General features: G+C 37.0%; 1 protein-coding gene across 9 annotated transcripts in view; it reads left to right on the forward strand.

Moving 5' to 3' along the window:
* The window catches only part of LOC118405711 (dual specificity phosphatase DUPD1-like), a 31080-nt gene extending 16618 nt beyond the window's left edge, over positions 1–14462 (forward strand). For 4 of the 9 annotated variants that reach the window (XM_035805342.1, XM_035805348.1, XM_035805346.1 and 1 more), the window contains exon 3: positions 11513–14462. In XM_035805342.1, coding sequence (XP_035661235.1) covers positions 11513–11730 — 218 coding nt within the window. In that variant the 3' untranslated portion in view covers positions 11731–14462. Of the gene's footprint in view, positions 1–105; positions 321–2085; positions 2301–5607; positions 5820–7716; positions 7923–11512 lie in introns of those variants that run through there. The other 5 variants (XM_035805350.1, XM_035805344.1, XM_035805343.1 and 2 more) reach the window with 5 other exon arrangements.
* Positions 14463–15048: the final 586 nt, after the last annotated feature.

The raw sequence follows: 15048 nt of genomic DNA on the forward strand, positions 1-15048 counted from the left end.
AGTGAGTGCCAAAAGACAAGTCAAGTTTAACCCTCTGAAATTTCATCTTATAGTGGGTGATGCTACACTTTTCCTTTCTCTCTCCTCTTTCATCTTTCCTTCTAGAAGTGATGCGGAAGACGAGCATGGATTGAAGTTTGAAGGCATCACCCATGTGCTTAATGCTGCACACTGGCCGCTCAAATATGAGAGGGTAGAGCTTCTGTACAAGCGCCTGAGAGTGGTGTATCATGGGATACCTGGGCGGGATAACGATCAGTTTGACATGAGTCAGTACTTTGATGAGGCTGCAGATTTTATAAGCCAGGCAAAGAGTGCAGGTGGGGATGTATAGTATTAACACACCTTTCTTCAAGTTGGTACGTTTTTCTAACAGTCTTGATCTGCAAAGTAACCAACAGTTACCATGATCTTAAGATTCTTGAGCAACAGAATTCTAGAGCAACCTCTGGGATCCTTAATTACACATTATTCTAGATCAGCTTAGATTCCCTGAAGATCTAGAACAACCTCAGTTCTGCAGTTCTTGAGGTTCCGGTTCGGAGTTTTTTTTAGGATTTGAGGCCGATTTGACTGTCTCTGAGAAAAGCACTAGCGCTTCTCAAAACATTGTTTTTCGGATAATTCAATGTTTCCGATAGAAAAGTGTGTGTTGTCGCTGACCAACAGACTCATTTGACATTTTCTGTAGAAATTTTATTTTTGGTAAAAAACATAAAAAATATAAGCTTTTCATCCAAAAATTGCTAATTTGGGGCCATTTTTTACAGGCCGCTACACGGAAAAAATGAGTTTTCCTGGGATAATGACTAATATGGCAATGAAGGTCAAGACTTCTTCTGTATACTGAGTAAAAAGCAAAAAAAGTTATCCGATACGTTTTCCGCGAGCTCCGATGGAGCTAAAACACTAAAACGCACATAGAACGCACAATCTGGGTAATCAGGCGACAAAACGCTTTACCGCTATCGCGCGCACTAATACCAGGAAGTGTTTGCCGCACGATCAAATCTCCGATGCCATAAAACGCTACAAACAACAAGCATTTGGAGAAGTATAAAAGATTATAGGCTTCTAAAGCGATAGCCGAAAAATCTAGAGCCAAAACTATGGAGACAACCTCTGATTTGCGTCTTATTCTTAGGGACTATTTAGATATCTGGTCACTTGAAATTCCGAACCAGAACCTTGAGCAGAGCAATCTTGTTGATGAACATTGAACACTTGCATGAGAGGCTCTAGAACTGCCTCAATGATATGCAATCCTAGAGAACACTTGAAGATCAAGAACACCCACAATGACTTTTACTTTTTGTGAACTTAAGTACCAATCCATAAAAAAGTTAGTTTAGCCTGGAATATTAAGATGATCTAGAACAGGCACAGAAGCTTTGATCCATGAACACTTGAAGTTCTAGTTGAGCCACAATGGCTCTTGGAAGTTCAACCTGGGTGACTTGTGGTTTCAGAGCAGCCTTGAACACTTGAAGATCCAGAATGGCTTGTGACTTTCAGTTATACAGCATCAATGAACACTTGAATATCTAGAACAGCCTCAATAACGTTCAGTTCTAGAGCATCATTGAAAACTTGAAGATCTAGAACAGCCTCTAGTCAGTAACTTCTAAAACACCATTGAAACACTTGAAGATCTAGAACAGCCTCAATAACATATAAAGGTCTATTAGTATTAGTTATATATGACTTTTGCTTCGATTAGATTAACAAACTAATGCATTTCTCTGCTGACAGTTGATAGAGGGTAATTTATAGAGCAGATGATGCTGACTTCCTGTAATTTCCTCCTTCTTTACTTCTTTCCTTCCTTCATCAAGTTAAGTGTGTTGTTTTACAAAGAAAGGCTTTTGGCTCTGAGGATGATCTTCTCGGCAGTTGATGCTAACTTCCTGTACATTCCTCCTTTCCTTCCTTCACTTCTTATGGTTGAGGGTGTCTTACAGACTTAAGAATTTAAAGCTTTGGGATCTGAGAAAAAGTCTATATGGTGGTTGACATTAATGCTTTCATTAATGCTTTCTTTCTTTCTTTCCTTCTTTTCTTTTCTTTCCTCATTTCTTCATCCAGAAAGAATGCAGAAGATGAGTATGGTATCGCAAAGGGAGGTATCACACATGTGCTAAATGCTGCACACTCTTCTGACAAGTACAAGCGGGTGTTGTATCCGTACATGCAGATGGGAGTGACATACTGTGGGATACCCGCAATGGATAACGAACAGTTTGACTTGAGTCGGTTCTTTAAGGAGGGAGCAGACTTTATAGACAAGGCCGTTAAAGCAGGTGGGGCTATGACACTAGCTTACCTTAATCTGTGGGGTAACCTATATCTGTTGCTTTCAAAAGCAATGTATCTAGGGATATCAAGTTGATGTACGATCGATGCGTTCAAACTGCAATATTCTCAATATATGAAAGTATTGTGAATATTGCAGTTTGAAACCATTGATAGTCAACTGGATGGATAGCCCTAAATACCTGGTTTTTGGAAATGATAGACATAGGTTACCTCACGAATAAAGATAAACTAAAAATAAGGGTACAAGTACAGTGTATAACATGCCACAGGTGGTTTTATCATTGAAGCGCAATATAGATATGCAGTCAAATCTGTACCTGTGACCACTGCTACTTTATGATTATTATTATAATCATATTGAATTCTGTTCATGCATTGTGTGGAGTCATGTGGTGTAATTGTAGGGTCTTTGGCCCAGAACCCAGAGGTCCTTGGTTTGAATCCTTCCATGCTACCAATCTTGTGCCTTTGGGAAAGACACTTGACACAACTTTCCTCACTCAACCCAGGTGTAAAATTGGTTCCTGACTTCGGTTGGGGAGGTAGAGAAGTAGAGGGATGGGCTCTGCCTTCAAATACTGTACACTACAGACAGTGGATAACAACCCACTGTCTCTACAGCCTCAAAATGGCTATGGGACTACATTCTCCACCCATTTATCATAAAATGGGTGGTCACTATAGACAGGTTTGACTGTAGTATTGAAGGTTAATTGTTCCTGTCCTTGGTGCTGAATGCCATTAGGTAAAATGTTGTTAACCTGTCCTTGGTGCTGAATGCTTATGCTAATGCTAGTTTTTGAGGCTGTGAAATAATGCATTTCAGTTTGTTACTTTACACATAATTATGCTATTCAATGTGAATGATTCCTCCTTTATAAGTTATGATATATATAAGAGAATGAATACCAGCCATGGGATGGCAAATGTAAGTTTATATTTCCAATACTTTTTCCACAAAGCTGTTTTTGTCAGAAAAAATGTTCGTAACAATATTTCCGGCTTAACCAACCATTTTGCAACAGCTTATTTTACTGCTTCCAATGCCAATCTAATGTATTGTATTCTAAGCAACTGACTGACAAAGCCTGCGTAATGGTTTAAACCTTAAAAGTTTGAAAAAGTTTGCAGATAAGTGACTAGGAATGATGCATATAAAGTTATAACTTCTCCTACCCCATAGCCAACACCAACTGAGTGCCAAAGGGAAACCGCAGTAGCAAGAAAATTCTAAATATCCAAACTGTCTTGATGTTCTTTGCCATAACCAGTGGACAAGTATGGTACCTTTTTTGTACATTGAGTTCTTTTGAGCTAAACTTCACCCCAATGCCTGCTTGAAGATTATCAAAATACAGGCACACCTTCTTAGTAAACATGCTTGTGTCTTTTGCTATTCCTACCCTCCATCATATTTACCAGAATCTCAGCTAGAGATGAACATATCCTAAGGTCTGAGGGCATCTCTCATGTGCTGAACGTTGCGCATGTCAATCTGCTTTACGAGAGAGTCGCAGATGTTTACGAGCGACTGGGAGTGGAGTATGATGGGATACCTGGTCGGGATAACGACCAGTTTGACATGAGTCGTTATTTCAAAGAAGGGACGGATTTTATCAGCAAAGGTGTCCAGGAAGGTAGGCATTGGCCAGAAGGGGAACCTTGTTGAAGCCAATTTTAGAATTCAACCAAATGCACTGAATACTTACATGCATATAAGCATGAAATAAAGGATGTTTTGTGAAAGTTGATTTTAAGCATTCTACCAATAGCATACAGATGACACCACTCTAACCCCCAAAACTGTTGTAAAGTTTGTAAAAAAAAAGTTACTGTTATTATTATAATTATATTGTGTAAGAGTAACAAAAGCAACTACATCTGCACCAGGTCATTAACATGATTATATTATACCTTTAGGCCCACCCTATGATATTGTGTTTGAGAAAGATTGCTCATATTTGCAACAACAGCTTATGTCTCACCAGAGCTCTGATTGGCTGCTGATTGCTCATACAATGTGTGTATTTACATCAAAAAAGCTAGTACAGTAACTGTATCTTAAACCTAAGGTTTGATTGGCTACTGACAGAAGAAGACAATAAAGAACACACCAGCAAAAAAATATGTATTTCCCTACTGGAGAACACTATTCTTCCATCTTACTTTGCTGTCTACCTTTAGGTTTGTAGCTGAAAACTCTCAAACCCTGAGTACAGAAGGCATCACCCATCTCTTGAATGCAGCCCACTGGCCTCTAAAGGCAGAAAGTCTGGCTCCCCTGTATGAGAAGTTGGGGATAGTGTACCATGGGGTACCAGGGAGAGACCATGTGGAGTTTGATGTGAGCCCATACTTTAGTACAGCAGCTGACTTTATCCAACAAGGGTTGCAGGAAGGTCGGGATACTCTATGAAGTATTACAGATTTAGCAAGGTGTATGCAAGATTGCTCTATGACTTAATGTGTTTGGGAGCTCTGTATGTATGTGTTCCAGAGATCCATTTAGCTCTATGTGTTCCAGAATGCTATTCAAAATCTCTTTGTGTTCTGTACTTCTAACAAAATTAGGGTTCACCAATTTTGTTTAAGTCACTAGAAAGAGGGTTAAGTAATTTCTAATTTATGATAAATCAAATGTTCAATCAGGACTTGTTACTATAACAGGGCTCAAAATACCACCTGCATATGCAGGTTGGTGCAGGTAAAATTGGGGCTGTGCAGGTATTTCTGGTGTCTACCTGCACCAAACCTGCACTGGTCCAAGTATTTGGTTTTAAACATTAATGTCATATGATATTAGCTGCAATGACTGTTGCCACCTATTAAGTATTAAAATAATGGTTCCTGAACAATTTTAGTATGATCCACACTTCCTAAATTCAGAGTGGTGCAGGTAAAATTTGTCTGGTGCAGGTAATTTTCAATGTTACCTGCACCAGTGCAGGTGTGCAGAAAAAAGAATTTCGAGCCCTGTATAATGTTTCCAATATAAAACAAAGCATACTATCAGGAACTAAAATTCTCACAAAAGTAGGGTGTTTATTACAATTAATTTAACTGACCGTGCTGTCTAACCCCATAATGCTGCTGCCAGATGGCTACCTTAGCAGGCTGAAAGCTAAATAACAATTCTAAAAGTTGCCAACAGATGACATAGACATCCATTTGTTTAGCATTCAATGATCCCCATTCTCTCGCGTTTTCTTTTACTGTTCAAGACCCGAACCATCAAACATTGCATGAAAAGTAGAACCCTTTCCAAATCCTTCTCTAACATGTTCCACACAGAGACAGTAGTGAGAACTGTTCACGACTGAGAAGCCTTGGTATCAGACACGTGCTGAACGCTGCGTATGGGTCATGGTGCAGGCGAACAGTCCAGGAGTATAAAGATACGGGGATACGGTTCCTCGGTATCGAAGCTGACGACTGCGAAAGTTACCAGATGCACCCGTATTTTCACAAGGCGGCAGATTTCATTGAAACCGGGTGTACCCAAGGTACTTTAAATCACACTGTTAGGGTGCACCCATAAAGGTACATTGAAATAGGCTGTATTCAGTTGCAAAGCTTTCTCCAGTCAATGGTTTGACTATCGGCTTAAAGGTTAGGTATTCCTGGACCTATCCTTGGTTCTGAATGTAGTCGGTAAAAAGTTATTAACCTGTCCTTGGTGCTGAATGCATATGCATATGCTTTTGAGACTGTGAAATGCATTTCAGTTGGTTACTCTGCATAATGTTTTATACATGTATGCAATCTTTGTTGTATTCTTGTTGTACAACTTTTAAGTTGTTATATAATTTCAGTCTAAAAACAATGCATTTTAGTCAGAACATTAGTAACTAGAGTTCCATGAACACATACTTTTGCCAAATAAACCAGGTTTGATATGTACAATGATGTCTGTAGACATATATTACCCGTTACATTTCTTTTCAAGAGAATGGGGAATATCAACCCAAAGTATAGCAAATGGATACTAAATTTATATCTAAAAAAATTAAACCTCTTACTAATGAATAGCAAATAAAGCTGTATTGTAGTCAATGATCAGCCAATTTGGTTTTTTATTTTTATTTTGGTTATACAGATCTCCATAATCATAATCTCCAGATTAGGAAGAAAAGAAATGTTTGACATCTCAAAGTTATCAAAATGGCCCGCTCTCTCTTTTTTCTTATTTCAGTTTTGATGCAATTTGCATTGAAAAAAAATTTACAGGGAATCAAATGTAAAGGTGAAAGAATGCTAACAAAGTGGCAAAAAATATTAACAACTGGTACATGTAAGATCTGATAGATGAAGAGTATAAAACAAGTCCAAGCAGAGACACTTAAAGCCAAAAGCCTACATTCCTCAATATACAATTTGTGGATGATCAACAACTGCAAACAATTTATCATTTATTCTTATTAGAAACAAGAATGCCTATAATGGGCATACAATGTATAGAAGGACAAAATGTGAAGCTACATGATTTTGAAGGAGGGATCTATATATAAGTATCCAGACAATGATTCAGAAGTTAACAAACAATACTTTCAGGGAGTATGATAATACTTCCATACATTCAACAGTTCAGCCTTATCTCTCAATACATTTGATTTAGGAGGTTTGATACAGTTAAACTTCCTTAGTGAATTGGCTTCTTTGACTGATGACTTTACAGTGCTGTGCCTTAGCAAGCTTTGCAATTTCCATACTATCTGGCTACAGCAGTGTCCTTCCACAGCGCTAGTTCATTACTTTTCTCATCTTTGCTTTGTCAGAGTCTAGATGTTGACAATAATTTTCTACATCAATGATACAGCAGCACCTGCTGTCTGAGCTTGTAATAACCCCTTCCTCAACCAAGAGGTTGGGAGTTTGCATCTCTACTGTGTTGTTCACCTGACATGAATGCTAATGGCATTTGCAGGGTTTTGCAGTTTTAGTATGTGGTCCATTGTTCATTGTACTTGTTGAAAAGAGCTGGAGAAATTTTCCTGATACAATGAACCCATTAATACTGTGCAACATAATACTATGGCTGTCTGGCACGTTGGATACACCAATCTCATGATCTTGGAAGTTACGCAACGCGCGGTCCGATCAGTTCTTGGATGGGAGGCCAGCACTCAAGGACGACCAGATTGCTGTAGCCTCACAAAGCATTCCACAAAACTGTCTTCCGGGAGGGACTTAAAACGGAAGTCCCGTGCTCGAGGAGGCGCCTCGACCACGTTTAACAGCCTACACATTTGGTACCTACTGGCTACAAATACACCCAGATAATAATAACATCTGTCTTCTCTGTCACACCCAATGAAAGATAGGCTCAACTGTTCATTTTAGCTAAAGTGCTTTGAGATACTTTTATTTTTACTTACATCATTCTGTATCCTTGACTTCTAGCAAAGCTGCAGAAAACTATGAGATGCTAAATCGTTTTGGCGTGACCCACGTGCTGAATGCGGCGCACGGTTTCATCGATAACGAATGGGAGTATGGCGGCATGGGCATTCACTATCTGGGCGTTGACGCCGACGACACGCCCTACTTTGACATCTCAAAGTTCTTTGACGAGTCGGCAGAGTTCATTAAGAAAGCCAGGAAGCTTGGTAAAATTGAATCTCTAATTTTGCTTCTGGCCGATTATTGCCATGTCTTGGCTGAATATACTGCCAAGCTTTAAATTGGCTATTAGTATTAGTAAATCCTGCCAGGTTTTGGCTAAACTCTGCTAAGGCCACAACAATTTAATTTCTTGGTTCACGGATTCGCTCGCTCCTATTTTTTGGAAAAAAAAATAAAAATAAAAATTACCACTCAACACATTTTCATCATTAATGAAACCATTCACCAACTTTCTGGTGTAGCAAATTGGCCTTTATATTATAAGCTCCTTAAAGTGTGGGTACAGGTGCTGTTACTGTACAAAAATGGTGTTTTTGTACTTTTTTCATGCTGAAAACTTTTTTTCTTTATGTTTTTGATTAGCCGTTACCTTTAGCCCAACCATTTTACGATTTTTATTTTTATTTTTATTTCGCCCTCTCGCTCCATATTTTTTATGAAAAAATCCGTGAACCAAGAAATTAAATTGGTGTGGCCTAAGCTTTTGGCTGGATACAGGTTTGGGGCCAAGATTTGGGCTGAATACTGCAAAAATAATGCCTGATTACTTGAAGCCTTTCAAAGCTAAGTTAAAGGCAGAGTAGAAAGTTTTGTAGTTTCTTGCTTTGATATTGTAGACATAGGCTTTTTGTTGTGCTGTCAACAAGATGTTGCTGGTGGCATATAGTATTAGAACTGGATTTTCATTCCTTTGCGTTCAAACACCAAGCAGACGGAGGCTAGTTCAGGTATTAAAATGCCTGTTTGTACCAGTGCTTGAACCCATTCTTTATTTTAGTGTATAGAGACCAATTGGCGCGCTCGTCCAAAATTTGGGTGACTCCAGATATTAGAGATGTCAAGGTTCCCAGACATAATAGCAGAGAAGCAACTGAGTGTAGAATAAAAGTTGGAGCGAGAAGCGACTCTATAGTGTATAAAAATTAACGTGTATAGTGTATAAAAATTAACGATTACAGACTTTAATCATGATATTAGCTTCGAACTCGAACCATTTGAATCCTCAGCCAATAAATTATATTATATAGCCTTTTACTGTTTACAATAATTAGGCAGTTATGTGGGCTAGTATCAACATGCAAAACTTCAAACTCCACATTATTTGAATCCTAAATGGGCATAATATATACGCTATGTAATAGTATATACTGTTTGTAGTAAGAAGTTATGTGGGCTGATATTAGAAGTATGTATATTGATAAGATTGTAATCACACTAGCCTTAACATTGCTACATGTTTCAAATTTAGAGTCAGTCTGGCAGAGAGACAGATCTAACTTCAGTCCACTTGCTATTTTAGTCTGAAAACTTATCTAGGAAATTTCTGTTCAGATGCCGACGGATATAGAACTTTAATACTCTGATCTTCTTAGAATGAAGCCTAAAGCACTGACAATACTCAGTTCAAGAACTTTCAGGACTATTGAAAACGTAAGGCAAAAATCAGATAACACAATCATTATGATAGTAGTAACTTCAGACAAAACATCATGCATTTGAGTGAAGCTTTAAGTATAGGATCAGTAACTGTTAAATGGACAGTTTAAATTTAGCACTGAGTCTCTAAATCATCAATACTAAATGTGTACGTATTCTTGTTATGCATGTATCTTGGAGGAATCATACATATACATATTTTTTTCTAAGAGGGATTCAGAAAATAGTTTTATTGATACATGTAGACAAGTAATCCACATAGAATAATAGCTCACCTTTATCTGCCGGGTAACCTATATCTGTTGTCACATCAATCTGCAAAATTTTCAAATGTTGGGTTAACCTATAGGATGTTGTTAAGAATGACAGATATACATAATCCCTCAGATAAAGGAGAACAAGCACTATAACTTTCAAGTGAAAACCCGACTATCAGATGTCAATTGATGAAGTGACTGACAGATCACAGCTGCAATGACCAAGTTTATAAGTACACTGAACCCCTAATCCCCTTGGTTAAGCTATTTTGATACATCCTCTTAGTCAGCTGTTTTAGCTCTTAAATCCTTCCTGTCTACAAATTCAAAACATCTAGAATAGTCGGAGCACTGTGCCAAACTGTCAGCTAGCTTGCTGTGTCAGTGGCACAAGGTCAAAGAGGCAGGCAGCAGTTTCAAATGCCTTGGGAAAGTGCCAAACTACATGTACATTTCAGTGCTCCAATATGCTGGTCCAGGCAATGCAAACTACGTAATATATACAATGCTGAATTGACTGAATGTAACAGCTAAACTATAATTGAAACAATTACTCATACCTGTAGATTCAATTAAGGAAATATGTTGAATATGATATGATATACAATAAACAATCAAATTTTGATATAGATGTGCGTGAAATCTATAATTGTCATTTAGTTAAAAGAAATAACTTCATGGTTTTAGGACAATGACAAAGGTGTACAGACCATATACTCACTAATTTGTCATGTTTTAGAAATTACCTCCTAGTCAATCCTCATTAACCATGATTATTTGAAATGTTTGAAATTAAACTTTCATCCTATAAGAAATTTCTTCCTATTGACCAAAACAAGTATGGAAGGACTAAACTTAAAAGCCATTATCTCCAAACTGTAGTAGTTGTAAAAACACAAACTACTAGAAAGTCGTGTTACATTTTTCAACAGAATGCAGTTTTCTGTTTAATGTTTCAATAGCCTGTTGGTCATATGTTTATGGGATGAAAAAAGTGCTGCATTTTGACAGATTGCATGTATTGTATATTGTGCAAAATGTATGTAAAATGTGTTGGCACCATTGAATAATGCTATAAACAGCATGGCTGATTGTCTTACAGATGGCACGTCACTAAAGAAGGAAGACAAACTGGCTGGACCTTTGTTTATGTGCTTGTGTTTGTTGCATGTTTGTTTGTGTGTGTTTACTTTGACAATCAATTTGCATTGTGTTTTGAGATGTGATAGTGATATAACTTTTCCATTTTATAAAAAAGGATTTATGTCATTATTCTTTTTTATATCAAGCTACAAGATCTAGAAAGTCAGGTATTTGTTAGATTCATTTTACAAAAACACCCACTTATATTTCAAACAGTGAAAAAGATGATTGCACATTGTGTGTGCACTCCATAGTATAGTATGATTATCAGAGTTTCACTCTATGTTCATTTCCTAAGATTCTTGTAGCTTGATATACAAAAAAAAAACACGTAAGGAGGTTCAAGGTTTTAAGTATACATGGCATTGCACAAGGTCAAAATTAAAGGCCCCTGAGACATAAAGAAAACATCAATGTACAACATTCTTATTTAAATCGAACAATAGTGTCTGATCATGTAAAAAAAAACACAGTCAAAACAACTGTCTTCAAGTCGGGGGCCTTCAAAATTTACCTTGTGCATGGGTACTTAGAATTTTGAACTTCCTTTTTTGTAATATAGTGCACTATACAATCATATATTATGTTCTTCTTTTAACTTTTGTAGATGTATCTTACGTTTAAGTCAGTTGCAATAAAGGATTTGGCATAAAATTTCACAAGAATTTTCCTCAGATTGTTCCGAATTACACAATTGAATTAAAACTGTGTCCTCCATCTTGTCTGTGTCCCTCAAGGTAAGGTATTGGTCCACTGTGCCGTTGGGTTCAGCCGTTCCCCCACCCTGGTGGTGGCGTACCTCATGCTGTACCATCGCATGAGCGCACAGGAGGCGCTGAGAACCATCCGCGCCAAGCGTATGATCGGTCCCAACCGTGGATTCCTCCGTCAGCTCGCCGACTTCAACAACAAGCTGCTGGCCGAGGGAAGGATCCGACCGTACAACGGGCGCTGAGTTAGGGTTCAAGTTCAGAGGTCAATCAACCTATAAGCTCTTTCACTGGTCCAACTGTACACATGCACATTGTCAAAGGTGAAAAACCCGGAGACATAAACAAAAGACACCTGGATACTGTTATGCAAATAAACTAACAGAGGATATTGCATCCATGGAAATGGTAAAAACAGGTATTGTTTACAAGTTAGGGGCCTTTTCCTTTGCTCTGTGCATGTGCAGTTGGATCTGTGAAAGGGCCTATACCATCAGGATTGTTTGACCTAACTTTTCAGTGTTAACAACTTATGACCTGTGACCTCACCTTTGACATATGATAGGTGAGATGTAAAAACTGGTGATCTACTTTGATATTGAGGTTCACAATGTCCCTTTGTTAGGAAAGAAGTTGAAAAATCTTCCTTTTGGATTTGACAAATGAAGATAGTTTCTAATTTTTCAGTGTTAGTGAACTTTAACCTATGACCACTCCTGTTGACCTATAACCCTTGACTTACATGTATGACACCTGTCATGAGGAAATTGATAAATATTGGAATTAATAATCTCTTATAGCCACAGCACTTAGGTCCAGATTTTGGTAACCAATCAGATAGAAATTATGAGTATGTCAATATCATTTCAGAAAAGTTTAAAAATTATTAAAGTTAGCACATGGTTGATTTTAGATCAATTTGGGCGAAACCATTGAAAATTCAAAGGTTAATTTGAAAGTGCTATGATCATTATAAAAGCCTCACAGTTGTGGGTATTCTAAGAACAGGTACAAACAAGATTTAATGAAATTCTTCAGAATCTGTCCCAAAGTGTGCACTTTTGTTGAATATTAAACCGAGGTGCACCAAACCATTAAAATATCGTAATCATAGTGTTTTCCATGGATCTAGGACCTGTTATATAAAAATGGCAAGGATGTCAATTAAATACAACATTTTTCAAACTATATCCAAGGCCTACTAAGTGTGTACCTACACTTACATGTACAGTAGTCTGATTGTGTCTGCCAAAACGTCTCTACAAATAGCTCTCAAAATTGATAGGAGAAAAAGTTATTTCAAGGTAGAAAAGAAACACTGTATTTTTAGGAATCGAGAAATACAGAATCAGTATATTTTTAGCATTTGAACATGACCATATAATTATAGAAGATATTTTTTAGGATTAACCATGTATATGTGAAGATAGCAGTTTACTGAATGTGCCAGAAAGTAGTCAAACTTCTCATTGTAATTACAACGCTGTCTCCTGACCTATCAACTTTTTTCATCCAACTCATTGTTTGGGAGCCCATGAATGTTGTTGGTTTTTGTTATCAAAGCTGACATTTTATAAATTTTCTGCAATATTTCATGTCAAGATGTTTTGACTTTTTGGCCAGATGGATTTTTTTCTCCTAGTACAAATGTCCATCCATGGACAGAGGGACAGGTACAGGATACAGCCTTGCTCTAATACCAAAGAAAAAATAGAAAGTTTTAATAATTGTTTACAAATGTGGACATACTCTGATAGCATTCAAAGCTTGTTCATGTAGTAGGAAATAAGAATCTTCTTTGACAAGTAAGCACCAACAAGACAAAGTTTAAAATTCAAGATGACCTCAAAGGTGCACAGCCATTGGTTACTAGCATTATCAACCCTTTGGACCCCTTTCCACTAGACAACTTTCAACTAGATCTCTGAGCAACTATACAGCAACCAAAATTTGAGAAATTTAATTTTTTTTCATTAGAATATAATGCATGACATAAAAGTATTATTCAAAAGACAATAAAACTCACAAAACATTATGAAAATTGTTCTTTATCTAAGGAAGTCATTGAGCGATCTGTGAAGTCTTAAGTTGCTCAGCTGTCACAGTGCAGTCACGCCCTCTAGTGGAAAGGGGTGTAACTGCACTTCTTTGAAATGTACAATGTCATGTAAATCATTATCCATGTATAACATTGATATCAAGACTATCTAATAGTCAACTTGAGTAATTGTTTTAGGTAAATTTAACTACCCTTGTGTACTGAACTAATCATAATATTATTGTTTCTGTTTCATTCTTAATGCACTAATTGTGTCATGTAGTTTTGATAGCAGTTATTTGGACTTTTAGTATCCTGAACATGTATGAATAGACCTTAATATATATGAATCACATTTGTGTTTGTTGTGCTAGGTATTAAACTCTGAAGTGAGAACTTGTGATTTTCTGATGTGAAATTTAGTAGAGAAATTCATGACATAAACGTTAGACTATGTATGTTTCATATTCATAATTTGTATATTGCTCAATTGATTAGAACACAGTCTATGTTGCACAAAATAATATTTTATATGTTGTGAAAGTTTGTTATGCTTTTAATGGTTTTGCATTGTTTAATTTTGTTTCATCATAGTCCATGACAAAGTGACCTAGTGCTTCAGAACTACAGTATTTCAAATAATTTGTGGTGCACGTAATATGTAAAACTTACTGTAATTCATTTTATTTGTGCAGTGAAAAGCTATTAATCTATGTTATATTGTAAACATAATTATGCATGCACCAAACATGTTTTGTGTTTTTGAAAATATTAAGCGATACTACATTGTAAATTTTATGGACTGACAGTCTTATTCTGGAAAACTATAAGAAATAATATTTCAAAAGAATTATATGAGACTTATGATGTTACATCATGATACAGAATTCCAATTACTAGAATAACTTTTATTTTAATTTGACACACAATTTGCCCAAATTCTGTCTGAGGTTCACAATATTCTGTAGAATATTCTTCCAGACATAGTCAGAATTCTGGACAATTCTGACTGCAATTCTGGAGAAGTAATTCAAGGTTTGCCCAAATTCTGTCTGAGGTTCCCAGAATTCTGCAGAATATTCTTGCAGAATTGTAATCACAATTCTGGAGAATTCTGAAGATCTGCCATGTCCCAGGTGTAAAGACATCTAATTGTTAACTAAATTCAAATGTTGCTAACTTTTTTTGCCAAATCTTACTTATAGACATTATTCACTTGGACAATCTAATAAGAAAGACATATTTTCCATAATTAGTCTGTCAGTCTGAAATTATTAGTGTCATACTGTTGAATTTTAGGTTTGTTGCGAGAAATGTTGTGCTTTTGTTGGCAAACAAAGATGTGATAGAGAAAGACAGCAAGGAAGTAGCCTCCTTCGCAGACGTCCCTGGGGGCTTGGCGAAAGTTTTTTTGGGGGGGGGAGGGGGGGGTAAGGTGGGGAGTTGTGGACGTCGATTCGCGATTTTCATCCTGGAATACGACGGGAAAGGAAAATATGCCGGGAGAGGAATAATACCGGAGTGC

This window comes from Branchiostoma floridae, chromosome 18, assembly GCF_000003815.2.
Source record: "Branchiostoma floridae strain S238N-H82 chromosome 18, Bfl_VNyyK, whole genome shotgun sequence".
Lineage (NCBI taxonomy): Eukaryota > Metazoa > Chordata > Leptocardii > Amphioxiformes > Branchiostomatidae > Branchiostoma > Branchiostoma floridae.